The 13,836-nt window shown below is 35.6% G+C and overlaps 1 protein-coding gene across 1 annotated transcript in view; it reads left to right on the top strand.

The window, feature by feature from the left end:
* The first annotated feature begins 311 nt into the window (after positions 1–311).
* Positions 312–13,836, top strand: part of LOC129264222 (dipeptidyl peptidase 3-like) — a 49,104-nt gene continuing 35,579 nt past the window's right edge. Inside the window, exons 1-6 of the mRNA XM_064102669.1 lie at positions 312–1,016; positions 4,696–4,785; positions 6,240–6,377; positions 8,768–8,842; positions 11,514–11,613; positions 12,112–12,230. Coding sequence (XP_063958739.1) covers positions 747–1,016; positions 4,696–4,785; positions 6,240–6,377; positions 8,768–8,842; positions 11,514–11,613; positions 12,112–12,230 — 792 coding nt within the window. The 5' untranslated portion in view covers positions 312–746. The remainder of the gene's footprint in view (positions 1,017–4,695; positions 4,786–6,239; positions 6,378–8,767; positions 8,843–11,513; positions 11,614–12,111; positions 12,231–13,836) is intronic.

Genomic DNA, 13,836 nt, shown 5'->3' on the forward strand with positions numbered 1-13,836 from the left:
AATACCTGCCCAAACTCTTCAGTAGCAAACAATTTCTCACTTATATCAATATGCTCAGTCCTCAAGTGGTGCAAAAAAATTGATTTAATGGCTTAGCAAGGCTCTATTGGGTAAAGTAAGTAGGTCTGTGCATAATTATGTAAACTACAAGAATCATGATTACTTTTTGTCTTTAATTTTATTTTAAATACAAAATACTTCAATAATATTATTTAACATATTTTCTTGGAGGTTAAATTATCCATAAAAAATAGCAAAATTGAACAAACGAAGAAAAACCAACTCTACAATCTTTAAAAAAAAGTGCTCTGGGAGAAAATGGTCACAAAATCTGAGCGAAGTGTACCAGTGTTGCTTCCCTCTACGTTCGTTGGATGGAACTTGCATACCGGTACGGTACACATGTGAGTTGGGTACTAAGACAATCGAGACCGTGCAATCTTTGTTGACATTATTTGTTTGTTTATTTGTTCTAACAATTACCGGTTACACACATCATCTCATCTGTAATCTTCAGCACGCAACGTCCAAAATAATTATATCGCAAGAGTTACTATTTTAGACGTTCATCAAATTTCTCGAAATCGACTCAATCGGGCACACAAGTCAACGTACGGTACGGTACTTCGATCGACGCCAGCAGTTCCGGGGTGGTTGATTATCCGTTAATCGGCGCTATTCATCCTGTGTTTCATTTCCTGGAGTGCAGTGTTACTGTTACTTGTTAATGTTACTTATAGAGAGACATGGCAACCTCCCAGTTCATCATTCCAAACGAAGTACCTTTTGTGAATCTAGAATGCAAGACGGCATTCGAGTGTCTGTCGAGCAAGGAAAAAAAATATGCTCACTACATTGGGAAAGCGGCATGGAGTGGTGGCCTTATCTGTCTTTTCCAAACCAGTCCAGAGTCTCCATTGATATTTCTGCTATTGCAGAAACTGTTTAAAGGGCAACCAGTAAATGAATTGAAGTCAGCTGCCATAGAGAAAGGGATCATAAAAGATGAAGTAGAGGTACAGTATTCAGCCATTTGCATGATTAGTGTCAGTGATATTAACTTTACTCTTTAGTTAAATAAGGGCAGTTCTCCAACTTCCAGGGTAAACTGAGTGACATTCAGAAACAAATTTTTGCATTCAAACAAAGATATCACCAAAATTTGAATAGTTATTGGCAAAGAAATTGTAAATGACATTAGTTGCTGAAACCTACTTTTCAAAATAATAGCATTTGTTATTTTGATCCACTGAATTAATGAGATGAATATTCATAAACATGGTTACGGAGTGACGCAAAATGGACATGGATATTTGAGGAGAAAACATATTGCTCAAACTCTGAACTTTAAATTGCTATCACAATTTTGATTTATTGATTGGATTCTATGTTGTTCTAGCTTTAATATGCTGCATTACTTTTAAAAAAGTGTGTTGGTGTGTTATTTCATTAATTACGACTTAAAATGTAAACCCTTACCCGGTCATGGAGTGACGGTTACAGAGTGACATCAGAAATATCCACACACAGGCAACTTAAAATGGCTAAAGTGGCTAATTATGTTCCCCTTTTGTATTTATGAAATTCCATATGAGTTTTGATAGAAAAATTTGATCCAGATTTGAAATAGAGCCAATATAATTTTTTGGAAAATGTCCACTTTTGCTTGGAATTGCCCTTAAATTACTTGCAAAGTGCAACCACCTTTCAGATCACATGATCAAGATCAAGGGTCATTTAGGGTCCATGAACTTTATTCACGTTTTGGTATTGGAACTGAAATCGTGACCAGGGTTAAGTTTTTGAAATGTTAGATCTTTGATTGTAAATGGATATTGCATGTGCTACCGCTCATCAAGTATCAATCATTTTGCATGAGTTTTAGGTCACATGATCTAGGTCATAGGTCATTTAGGGTCAATGAACTCAGTTAAGGCGCCGCTTTTCGACGGCAGAATGGCGGCATCAACATTAAAATCTTAACCAAGATTAAGTTTTTTAAATGTCATCATAAGTTAGAAAACATATGGACTTAGTTCATGAGACTTAGACATAAGGGTAATTAAATATTGCTAAACATCCTGCCCGACTTTCGGGTCACCTGACCAAGGTCAAAGGTCATTTATTTAGCGTCAATTATCTTAGACCATGTCGGGGGAATCAATATCGAAATTTTAAACAAGGTTAAGTTTTTGAAATGTCATGATAACTTAGAAAGTGTATGGACCTAGTTCATGAAACTTAGACACAAATTGTCAACTTAATTTTTATGGATCTATAATAATAATGCAGTTCTTGTATAGCACATATCACATGTCATAACGTCCCAATGCGCTTTCAAACGACTTAGATATTATCTAGTCCATGAACTTTGGACATAAGAGCAATCAGTTATCCCTGAACTTCCAGTGAGTGTTTCAGGTCACATGACTAAGGTCAAAGATCATTAAGAGTCAACAAACTGGTAATGGGGATATTTGTGGAATTGTCATAACTTTAATGGATGTACATGTAGTTCATGAAACTTGGACATTAGATCAACCATGTATCCGTGAATATCGTGTGCGCATTTCAGATCACATGACCAAGATTAAAGGTAATTTTAAGGTCAATGAACTTTGGCCGTGTTGGGGGTATTGAATTTGCATCATACATGTATTTAAAAAGTTTATGGATCTAATTCATAAAACAAACATTTTTAAGTGTGGATGATTGTTTTGCACACGTCGCAGGTCACATGACATGGCACTAGGAAGCGGGGGTTTTCCCCAGGGGTGCTGTCGCCTGCGTGTATTATTTTCCATTGGCTGCACCCTTGGAATTCTTGTAGGTGTGTCAAATTAGAGAAATGTATTGAAAATGACCACCATTTTGTTTTGTTTTTGTTGAGGTTGAAACCCTTTATATTTGTCAAATTGTCAAATTTCTTGGACCAAAATGACCTTAAGGGGATGATCCAGGCTGGAGATATCTATATCTCAATAAATGCTGAAAAGTTGATTAAAATCCGATAACAAATAACAAAGTTATTGAATTTTAAAGAAATATATGCATAATTCCGGTGAAACAGTTCTAGGCATGTCTGCATGAATATTCATTAGATGGGCTGATGATGTCATATCCCCACGTGTTCTTTTGTATTTTATTATATGAAATTAGGTTTATTCAAAATTTTTCTATCAAGAACTAAAACAATTGGATTGACAGCTGATTAAGTGCATTAGTTGTTTATTGCCGTAACTTATTTCATCATAATGGAGACACATCATTTACACATGTATGAAAAAATGAAACAATTATGATTTCATGTAATAATATAAGAAAAAGGAAAGTGTGGCTATGACATCACATCAGTCCACCTAATGAATATTCATGATGATGTGCATAAACTGTTTTCACAAAATATTAATTAACTTTAAAATTCAATAACTTTGTTATTTGTTATCCAATTTTGATGAAATTTTCAGCATTTTGCTCTGTGAACTTTACTCTATTTATTTAGGTTAAAAATATTTTCAGCCCGAACCATCCTTTTAATTTCTTAGTGAAACTCTTTATTTTATTTTTCTTTTTGCTTGTCAAATTTCTTTGGACCAAAAAAAATCCTCATTGTATAGTGAAAACCTTTTTTTTGTCAAATTTACTTCAGCACCCCCAGCAAAAAAATAGTTCTCAGGGCCCTGTCACATGATCAAGGTCAAAGGTCATTTTGGGTCAATGGACATACATGTGTAGTATTTTATTATCATATGAATGTGTTTTTTAAAATAATTATTCAATAGCAGTTTTCAAAGTCAGCACTGCTGCTGTATCAAATTGCGTACTGCAGGCGAGACTGCCAGACGCATTCCATTTGTTTTTATAATTGTCACTTCTGTTTACCAATTATGCCACTTACATGTAGGTGCCTCAAATAAGCATAAATTTGCACATCATTCAATTTTTCTTAATGGGATTTTAAATTTCAATTTGGGCTTTCTTATCCTAGCAAAGATTACTTCATGAGTTGAAGGGGAAGATCACCCTAACGAAAAGTTTATTGTAAAATAACAGAAAAAGTGATATAAAATATTGGTGAAGGTTTGAGAAAAATCCATCAAAGAATAAAAGTTTCGCCTACATTACAAAATCTTGAAATCAATCAAAACACATGACCTGAAAGAATGATTCTTCTTCTTTACAATGATACCAAAACTTGAAATTTGATGAATATTTAGAGCAGCAATGACTGAATTTAAAGAGGTGTTTTGGTCCGCATCAAGCTCATTAAATATGCAAAATCTCTCTAGTCATGAATATCACTTGTCCCATAGACTTTGTTTACAAGTACTGCTTCCCCCTCCGCTCTCCCGGCACCCCTCCCACCACCCTTGCCGTTTTTTATTCTATCAAATTGTATTTCATGACAATATCTGCCCATTCAACCGAGAAATTGTATGTTAAACGGAATGAAAATTGAAAAAGCGTAACAACACCGCCTTTTTGTGGGATGAATTCAAGACTCGTGGCTGTATAAATGGAATTACTTTGCTCCTTGCACACGATGCAAAGTTGTCTTCGGAAAATACAAAAGGTAGTTTACTAATGTTGGTTTTTAGGTAGATGTCCCAGATAGTATGACTATGATATTCACAATAGAAGGGAATTATGATTATAATCTATCTAACACTGATAACCTGTCTTATTTTTTAATAGGCTGTCCTGACATTTGCTGCAGCCTTTTACTCTAATCTTGGAAACTACAAGTCATTTGGAGACACCAAGTTTGTTCCTAATCTTCCTCAGGTATGATCGAAATATGACAATTACTAGATGAGTTTTATTGTAACAATTTTTAACCACAAGAAAATGAATAAAAAGAAAACTAGCGTTTTCATATTAAAATTGGCAATTGAAGTACATGTACACTCCTTATTGAATATCAAGTTCATCTTGAGTGCAGATCTGTACTGCAAATTTACCCACCTATTTAGGCAAAATGCGTTTTCTTTGTCACACTCTTGTTACTGGTCCTTTATTTGATTTGAATTGATTTCATTTTCACATTCTAATGACAAAGGTATGTACAAGTATAATAACTTTTAACAAGCATAATTGATATAAATAACATAATTATTAACATAATAAACATAAATAATGATTTACATAAATAACATAACCTATTAATTACAATAGAATATATATTTTTTTGAATTCTTGAAACATGTATATAATCTACAGGTTGCATGGGCCTATTACTAACGGGAAACAAAAGGATATTCATTCAAGCCAATCCATTCTCATTTTTTGGGAAGTGGTGGATTAAGAAAATCAGAAATTGTAATATATTATTTCTCTGAGAGTCATAATTAAAGTATTTCTATGATTTTGATCGAATATTTTTGTTGAACCACAAAGACTGACATGAGCCCAGTTCAGAAAATAGAAGATCAACAATATCCAAAGTAGCATATTCTCGATACATAAACCTAACAGGCAAACAATCTGCTGAAGAGTGTCGAGTTTAAATAGCAACTTCATCTTATAGATTCTGAATGTCAAATCTCATTGTATCATGCTCCTCTTTGCAGCTAGCACATTCTGCGTTGATAGCTTCCAGTTGTGCGTTTTCAAGATTAGATTCAAAGATGATGAAATGGCTTTCAAAAGCCGCAAAATGCTTGTCAAAGGCACTAAACCATGCAGATGGGGCTCGGCTCTGCGGCTCACTCGAGGCTGCATTGCGATTGCCAGATCGATGGCAGTCCTCACCAGGAATCACTCTCGTCAGGATGAAGTAGAGCGGCGAAATCTTTCAGAGCTTCAAAGCGATTTTTTGTCTTTCTTATGAAGAGAGGTCAACCAATCACTCACTGAATCTGACTCTCCCATATTTTTCACACATTTCATGATCAGCGAGTCACTAAAAACGGGATATGATTGCAAAATTTATTTCTTTTAATCATTACGCTGACGACTTACACGTGAATGTTAAACTGGATACCGCCATCTTGAGTCTCCATCAGTTTTTGTTTCTGACGAGTAATTAAGCTAGTTCTTTTTTTTTGTATTGGAGACAACAGAGAGACTTGCTGAATGAAGATTGTTTTGTTTTATTGTTTATTTCCCATTTGAAATAGACTAGGAAGTTAAAATGAAAAAAAAGTAAGAAAAACTGGACTATACTTGTACCTTATACTATAGCATGGTTACAGATTATTCATTTTGAATGTTACATCTACTACTTCTTGATTTTCCAGGATAAGTTTGAAGCTGTTATTCATGCCAGCAAGGCCTATGCTGAGGATCCTAAAAGTATGCAGACACAATGGGATCGTTGTAAGCATTCATTGTACTCCGTAGAGAAAAGAGAACAACAACTAGGTCTTGGTGATGAGGTAAGTTTTAGATTATCTATTCTATCAGTAACTACAATAACAATTTAAATTCCAACACCTAATTTTATCTATAGAAACCTTGATCAAATCACAGTGATAAAATTATTAAATTACAGGAAAGTGATCTGATTGATATATAGCATCAATTCCAGTCACCTTTTAGCAAGAGCAGTGTCTGCATCGGGGGGGGGGGGGGGGGGGGGGGCCATATCCCGAGATATGGGTCTTGCTATAGACCAGTTCGTAGTTACTCATGGACAATTTTCGGTCTAATGACCTTTCATTTCTTTCATTAAGATAGGCAGATTTCAAAGCAAGATATTACGTATGCATGCCTTACATAGCAGGATAAAGAAATTGAATAGATCAGGTGACTAGAATTGCACATCAATGAACACTCTTTGAAGGTATTTATTGCATTTCTACTTTGAATGAATGCATATTAGAGGATATTGTACAATTTACTTGGCAAACTGTGAAATATACCAGTCATTTGTGGATGTGAATGAAAAACACAATTCAAAAGAATATATGAATAATCAAGACATCGAAGTTGGTGCTTATCTCATTAAATTTTAAACCACTTAAGTACAAATGACCTTCCTCTGATCATGCGCAGAGTGGAACTACGAACTGGCTTATTACAGGAAAGTGATCTGATTAATAGCCTAAATTCCAGTCACATTTAGCAAGAGCAGTGTCTGCATCCGAGGGGGGGGGGGGGGTACTCGTGTGCATAACGCATACGGGGAAGTGTCGCTCGAGTGGGTCGTTTTTTGACAAAATATCCCTCGACATGGATCTTGCTATTGCAAGAAATCCTTAGCCATGGGTCCTATTTTGGGGCTACTGTATGTTCAACTGATAATCCTTAGACATGGGTCCGTTTCTGAAAAAAAAAATACTTATAAGAAACCCCAGGAAAAGCCCTGGAGATGTCTGTGTTAGTGGCCGCCGAATGTTTAGCACATATACAAAAGGAAAAACAACATGTCATACATGTAGATATTGGCTTGGCATGCAACATATGTATTTAAATGAAATGTGTTTCATGCAATTACAGACTTCATATTTCATAATGTATATTTCTTTTTTAATGTGATGGTCTCATTGCTAAAAAAAGCAGAATTAATCTGGAATATACATGTATATGGGTCGATATCTTTTTTGGGAAATCCTTAGGCATTGGTCTCTATTTTGAGAAAAATCCTTTGACATGGGTACCTGTTCACAGTCAAATGACCCTTTGAAATGGGTAAGGGTTTCAAGCCCCGAGCCTCATTCAGGGACAAATTTGCTTTTAGCCCCCATCAGGGTGCTACATAACTTTTTAGAAGCACTTGCCCTATTGGGCAAGTGAATTTTTATATAATTGGAATATACTTGCCCGAAAACCTCTTTCACTTGCCTGAAAAAATCCTTGTAAAAAAAAAGTTTTACCTCTTAAAAGAAAGTTTTGTGGGATTACAAACCATTGACCTTTTTTTTTTCTGTTATGACATGAACTGATGTACCTTGTTATGCATTTCTTTTTCCAAAGTGATTTTATCTTGCCCGCCATGACCAAATTTAGGGTTGATAAATCTTATCGACCCTAATTTTGGTCATTCTACTCTGAGAATTTTGCTTGCCCAATTCGGGCAAGTAGTGGTGTTCTTTACTTCAAAACACTTGCCCGACTCTAACTTTTACTTGCCCCGGGCAATCGGGCAAGTGCTTATGTAGCACCCTGCCCATTCCCTCTGATTCTGCCTAGGAAGGTGATTATGAAGGTGAAGTGTAGAAGAGCCATGGTGTAGTGGTTCTGACTCTCGCCTTGTAAACAGAGGGTCATGTGTTCGAATCCCACCGCAGTCTAGCATCCTTTGGCAAGGCGTTAATCCACACTTTGCCACTCTCGACCCAGGTGCTAAATGGGTACCCGGTAGGGTGCGAAAGATATTGTATGTTTGAATTTGCCAGCGCCATAATGAGGCTGCGATGAATGCAAGGAATGCTCCCCAGGGAGTGGAAATTGTGCACTTTTTGTGCGGGTTTGAAATGAATTCAATGAAAGGGGTAATAATATGCTGTAAAGCGCTTTGAGCCGTTCTGGGAAAAGCGCTATATAAAAATTGGCTATTATCATCAATACATGTAGGTAGTGGTCGAAGTGGCTAGTGTAAATGTCATGATTGGTGTTTGATAAACACACTTTTGTTAATGGAATTATCATAATTACTAAAGAAGTTGAAGGGTTTTCTTTCACTATTCAAGATACAAGTGGGTATTCGATGAAGAACCCCTTCAACATATATTCAATACATTTAAAACTCCCTAGACATCTATTATGATTTTTATAAATCACAACAGTTTTATTTCCTTAAATTCATTATTTTTTTTCATTTTAGGGTATTACTACATACTTCTCAGACAACTGCACTCAGTCGGATGCAGAACTTGCAAAGAAGTTCATGATTTCAGAGGTATGTATGACTTCAATGATGGTTATGACATTGATTCCATAGTTCAATAGCATTCCTTTGTTATTTTCACTTGATTTTGGTACTACTCAGTATTACATTTCCTTCTAGAAATTCTTTCACTACTAAACTTGTCAATTCATTTGAGAGACAGGATTTTTTTAATGGCACCTTTTATATACTGTATTTTTGTGTGACAATATGTAATATTAGGAAGGAAGAAAATATTTCAAAATGCAAGGCTCAACAGTTTATAGTGGTTGCCCAGTGGCCCAGGGCCACCAGAAATTCACCAACCGTTATTGAAAAATGCCATGTTTTGGTGTCCCAAATTTCTCCCAATGTTGCACACATTTCATCAACACAGAGTTGGCACACTATGATATTTCAGGTGGTCGAGGGTAGTCTGCAGGCACAGACCCTGATTGAACTTTGATTAACAAGTGTGTCTCCACGCAAAGACTAGCACATACAAAACTTGCTGTTCAGTACACAAGGCATGGTTAGGCTGCAATCCAGACCCTTTACTCGAGTGAAAGGTTTGCACAGCAGACTAGGTCTAGGGCGTCTTCAAGTCATAAGAGCAGCATGCGCAGCCGGATAGGCTATGGGCAAGCAAAGCCCGCGCAGTGCAGTAAGCAACTCCAGGACCATGGAGCTGGGATGCAAAATCCCATAGAACTTTGAAAATCTATGTAAAATTTAAAATTTGCACCATTGAAATGCCCGTCTAAAGTCCATATTTGCTAAAATGTAGTGTATCCTGGTCATTTGCAAGCAATAAAAGGAGGAATTATCGCCTCTTGTTTGACTAAAAAAGATCAAGTTTCAAAGAATCATTACACATTCATTGCCTCATGTGCATTTCAGCCATTCCATTGTGACTCGCGTGATATTTACACAAAATTTCAACTTTAAAGGTTAATTACTTGAAAATCATATATTGTAGACTTGTTTTTCAAATTTATTTCAATCAAAGTATTGATAATAGACATTGTCCGACAAAAAAATTGAATTTACAGTGGTTTTTTATGAGATATTTCAATTCGTTTGTTTTGACTCGCCCGACGCCACACTATTGAAGAATCCTGACCTTCCTGTGTTTGTCTGTAATTTTCTCAGAAGTTACCCGTCAGAATTTCATAAAATATTCTGGAGAGTATTTTGAAACATTTGGAAATATGATGTTAAAGATCTATTAACGCCTGACTTTTTTATTTGAGTCGATTGCCATTTGAATATGTGACTCGCGTGACACAAGAGTGTGACTTGCGTGACAAGTATCATATTGGACTATAACGTCGCCTTCCTGCAGAAAGGCCGTTAACGTATATTGGCGCCAAAAAATATCAAATTTTGTTTTATTGCTGAAATGGAAAAAGCATGTCATGAACTTTCTTCTGGTACCATTCTCGAACCTAAATGTGACGTCATTATGACATAATAAGCAAAAACATTCCCACATGCTTTAGCACATAGACGAGTCCTTAGTCTGGGAACAAGACGCTTCTCGTTCAACGTGCATGTGCGCATAGACCAATTTGCGTTAGCGGCCTTTCTGCCGTCACTGGATCAGCGGCTTGCGTATTTTTCTACCCGGAAAAAGGGCGTAAGGTATTTCTTCTTAAGATTAGAAAGCGTTTAGAGTGTTATGAAAATAAAAACAAACGAAATATCAATGAAGAAAACATCTTGCTTTGTCAGAAACTATGAGAATTAGGACAGACAATAATACACAAAATAAGGTCAAAACATAATTTTCATTTTCTCTAAAATGTACTTTTTGTGCATGCGCGCTTTAACAGCCTTTCTGTGGGAAGGTGACGATAAGTTGAACAAATTATCATGATTTTATACAGTAAAATTGGCCAAATTTCATTCCAACAGAAAATGGTCGTTTGCATCCCATTTATCTTTAAAATAAAGGAATTTTAAAGTTAAGCTCTGATACATCTACTTACATGAAAGTTCACTTGTGGGACTAGATATGGTTTTCCCATATGTGTTATTAATAGCATTTAATGACATTTTTCTGAATAAAAATAATTATTCAGGCCTAAAAAATTGGCAACTGCCAAAAAATCCCAATCATTATCCTTCTAAAAATATCACTTGTTTTGTGATATGTGACTCGTATGACATACCCTAAATAAACCTTAATGTAACTCATGTGACAGCACTTTAGGGTCATTTTTTTCATAATTAAGGGGTTTACAGTTGGCAATCTTGTTTGCTGGTTTGATTTAGGACCTTATGCTCCTTTCTTTTTATCAACTACAAACTATACTTCCTAACACTTTTTAGTAAACTAAAATATGGATGTATTTTTGTAAGTCGTGTGACACACTTCGAGGGTGTTTTTAACTTGAAATATTTTCAAGCTGGGTAAAAAAAGTGCAAAAAACAATAATAGGTTGAAATGGCTATAAGATTAGACAGAATACAGGTATGTTTACAGACAACAGAACTCATTTTCATTGGTAGATGTTTTGGTGGCCCGGTTGCACCATCACCAAAAAGGTTAAATGTGGAGCCTTGTATACTGAAATTTAAATTTATGGAGTGCATAAAAGCTATTTTCCTAGGAATGTAGTTGATTTTAGGACATAGATATGTCACTTTTTGTTGTTGTAAAATTCAATTATTAAGGATTATTATGTATTGTTTGGAATAGGATATCAGTGCCTACAACACCCGTCTGATGAAAACTGTAGATGACACACAAAGAGTTACTTATGAAGTTAGGCTAGCCTCTGCACTAACCACGTCTGAAGGTGAGTAGCAGTTTTCATTTTTTTATTGAGGAAAAATGTATTTTGCTTTTGTCTTTTTTGTTATTATTTATGTATTTATTTATCAATTAACTAATCAATTAATTTATTTACTAAAATTTTAGTATTTATACAGGATAAAAACAATCACCACTTAGGCTGTTTTACATTATTGTCGTGTGACATAGTACCAGGGTTGAAAATACACGGGAGCGACGAGCGATTCCGCCCTCGTGTGCTTTGAAATCGCTCTCGCTCGCAACTGCCTGTAACTGCCAAGTACCTTATAAGTGATGTTTGAAAATATTGAGTGAAATTTTTGGGAAATTTTGGAGTATGGAAACTGCGTGCTTCAAAATAACCTGGTCTTGGACACGGACTCGTCATCGTGTCCGAGACCGAGTCATTCCAAGTCCGAGACCGGATGAGAGTCACACATCACTGTTAGAAACTGAGAAGTATCCTTTTTTTATTTCTTTTATTTTTTTGTTTATTTATCAGATGGAGAATGTGATATCAAGTTAGGCTCTTATGACTTTCAAGGAACAACCTTTAATGTCACAAGGGGCGATTATAGTCCCCTCATGGCTCGTGTTGCAGACAACCTCAATAGAGCAAAGGTAAGGTGAATTAAATATTTAGTTTAGTTGTAATTTAAATGAAGGATAGTGTTTTTAATATCAACATTTGTTTTTGGACGAGTTTTCAGATTTAACAATTTTCCTTGATTTTGATTGGCTGAGAAGCACAAATTCTATGGTGTCAGATAAATCATTCTTTGTTGAATAAAATCCGACAAGTCCTTTTTTTTAAGCGCTACCCAACCTCAACATACAAATTACAAAGTTGTCTTTGTCTTTGCCTGTTATTACACATGTTATTGTGAATACTGATATCTATAGAACAGAGAGAAGAGAACTAGCAAACAAATATACCAGGTATTCATTAAAAAGTTTAGGTGGAAATTATTTATCAGACGATGGAAAAGCAATCACTTATTTTTTTGCCGAGATCCAGAGGAAAAGTTTCAATTGCCATTCTATCCAAAGGTAGATATTTTCCACTGTTATATGACACAAACACCTATAAAAATGTAAAAAACTCCTCTTTGATCTATACTTCTAAATGATTTGGACCCAGTTTTGATGACCAAGTGCCAGAAGAATTCTTACCAATTACTGATTACCGTATTTACCGAAAAATAAACAGTGGCCGTGAATGAACCGCATCCTCAAATCAGGAAATGAAAAAAAAAAGAATTAGCAAATCAAAGTTAACAGCGATTTGAATAAGCCAATTCAACTGAATAATCATTGAAAGATCAGAAGATATTCTACTACTTTTTGAATTCTTAAAAAATGGTTACTATATTCTTTAACTTCATTTTTTGTCTCACCTGCATAGCAGAGTGAGACTATAGGCGCCGCTTTTCCGACGGCGACGGCGGCGGCGGCGTCAACACCAAATCTTAACCTGAGGTTAAGTTTTTTAAATGACAGCATAACTTAGAAAGTATATGGACCTAGTTCATGAAACTAGGCCATAAGGTTAATCAAGTATTACTGAACATCCTGCCTGAGTTTCATGTCACATGACCAAGGTCAAAGGTCATTTAGGGTCAATGAACTTAGACCATGTTGGGGGAATCAACATCAAAATCTTAACCTAAGGTTAAGTTTTTGAAATGTCATCATAACTTAGAAAATATATGGACCTAGTTCATGAAACTTATACATAAGGTTAATCAAGTATCACTGAACATCCTGCATGAGTTTCACATCACATGACCAAGGTCAAAGGTCATTTAGGGTCAATGAACTTTGGCCGAATTGGGGTATTTGTTGAATTACCATCATAACTTTGAAAGTTTATGGATCTGATTCATGAAACTTGGACATAATAGTAATCAAGTATTACTGAACATCCTGTGCAAGTTTCAGGTCACATGATCAAGGTCAAAGGTCATTTAGGGTCAATGAACTTTGGCCAAATTGGGGTATTTGTTGAATTACAGCCATAAATTTGAAAGTGTGTTGGTCTAGTTCATAAAACTTGGACATAATAGTAATCAAGTATCACTGAACATCCTGTGCGAGTTTCAGGTCACATGATCAAGGTCAAAGGTCATGTAAGGTCAAAGAACTTTGGCCACGTTGGGGGTATTTGTTGAATTGCCATCATATCTCTATAAGTGTATTGGTCTAGTTCATAAAACGTGGAAATAAG

The sequence above is a fragment of the Lytechinus pictus genome, chromosome 7 (genome assembly GCF_037042905.1).
Source record: "Lytechinus pictus isolate F3 Inbred chromosome 7, Lp3.0, whole genome shotgun sequence".
Lineage (NCBI taxonomy): Eukaryota > Metazoa > Echinodermata > Echinoidea > Temnopleuroida > Toxopneustidae > Lytechinus > Lytechinus pictus.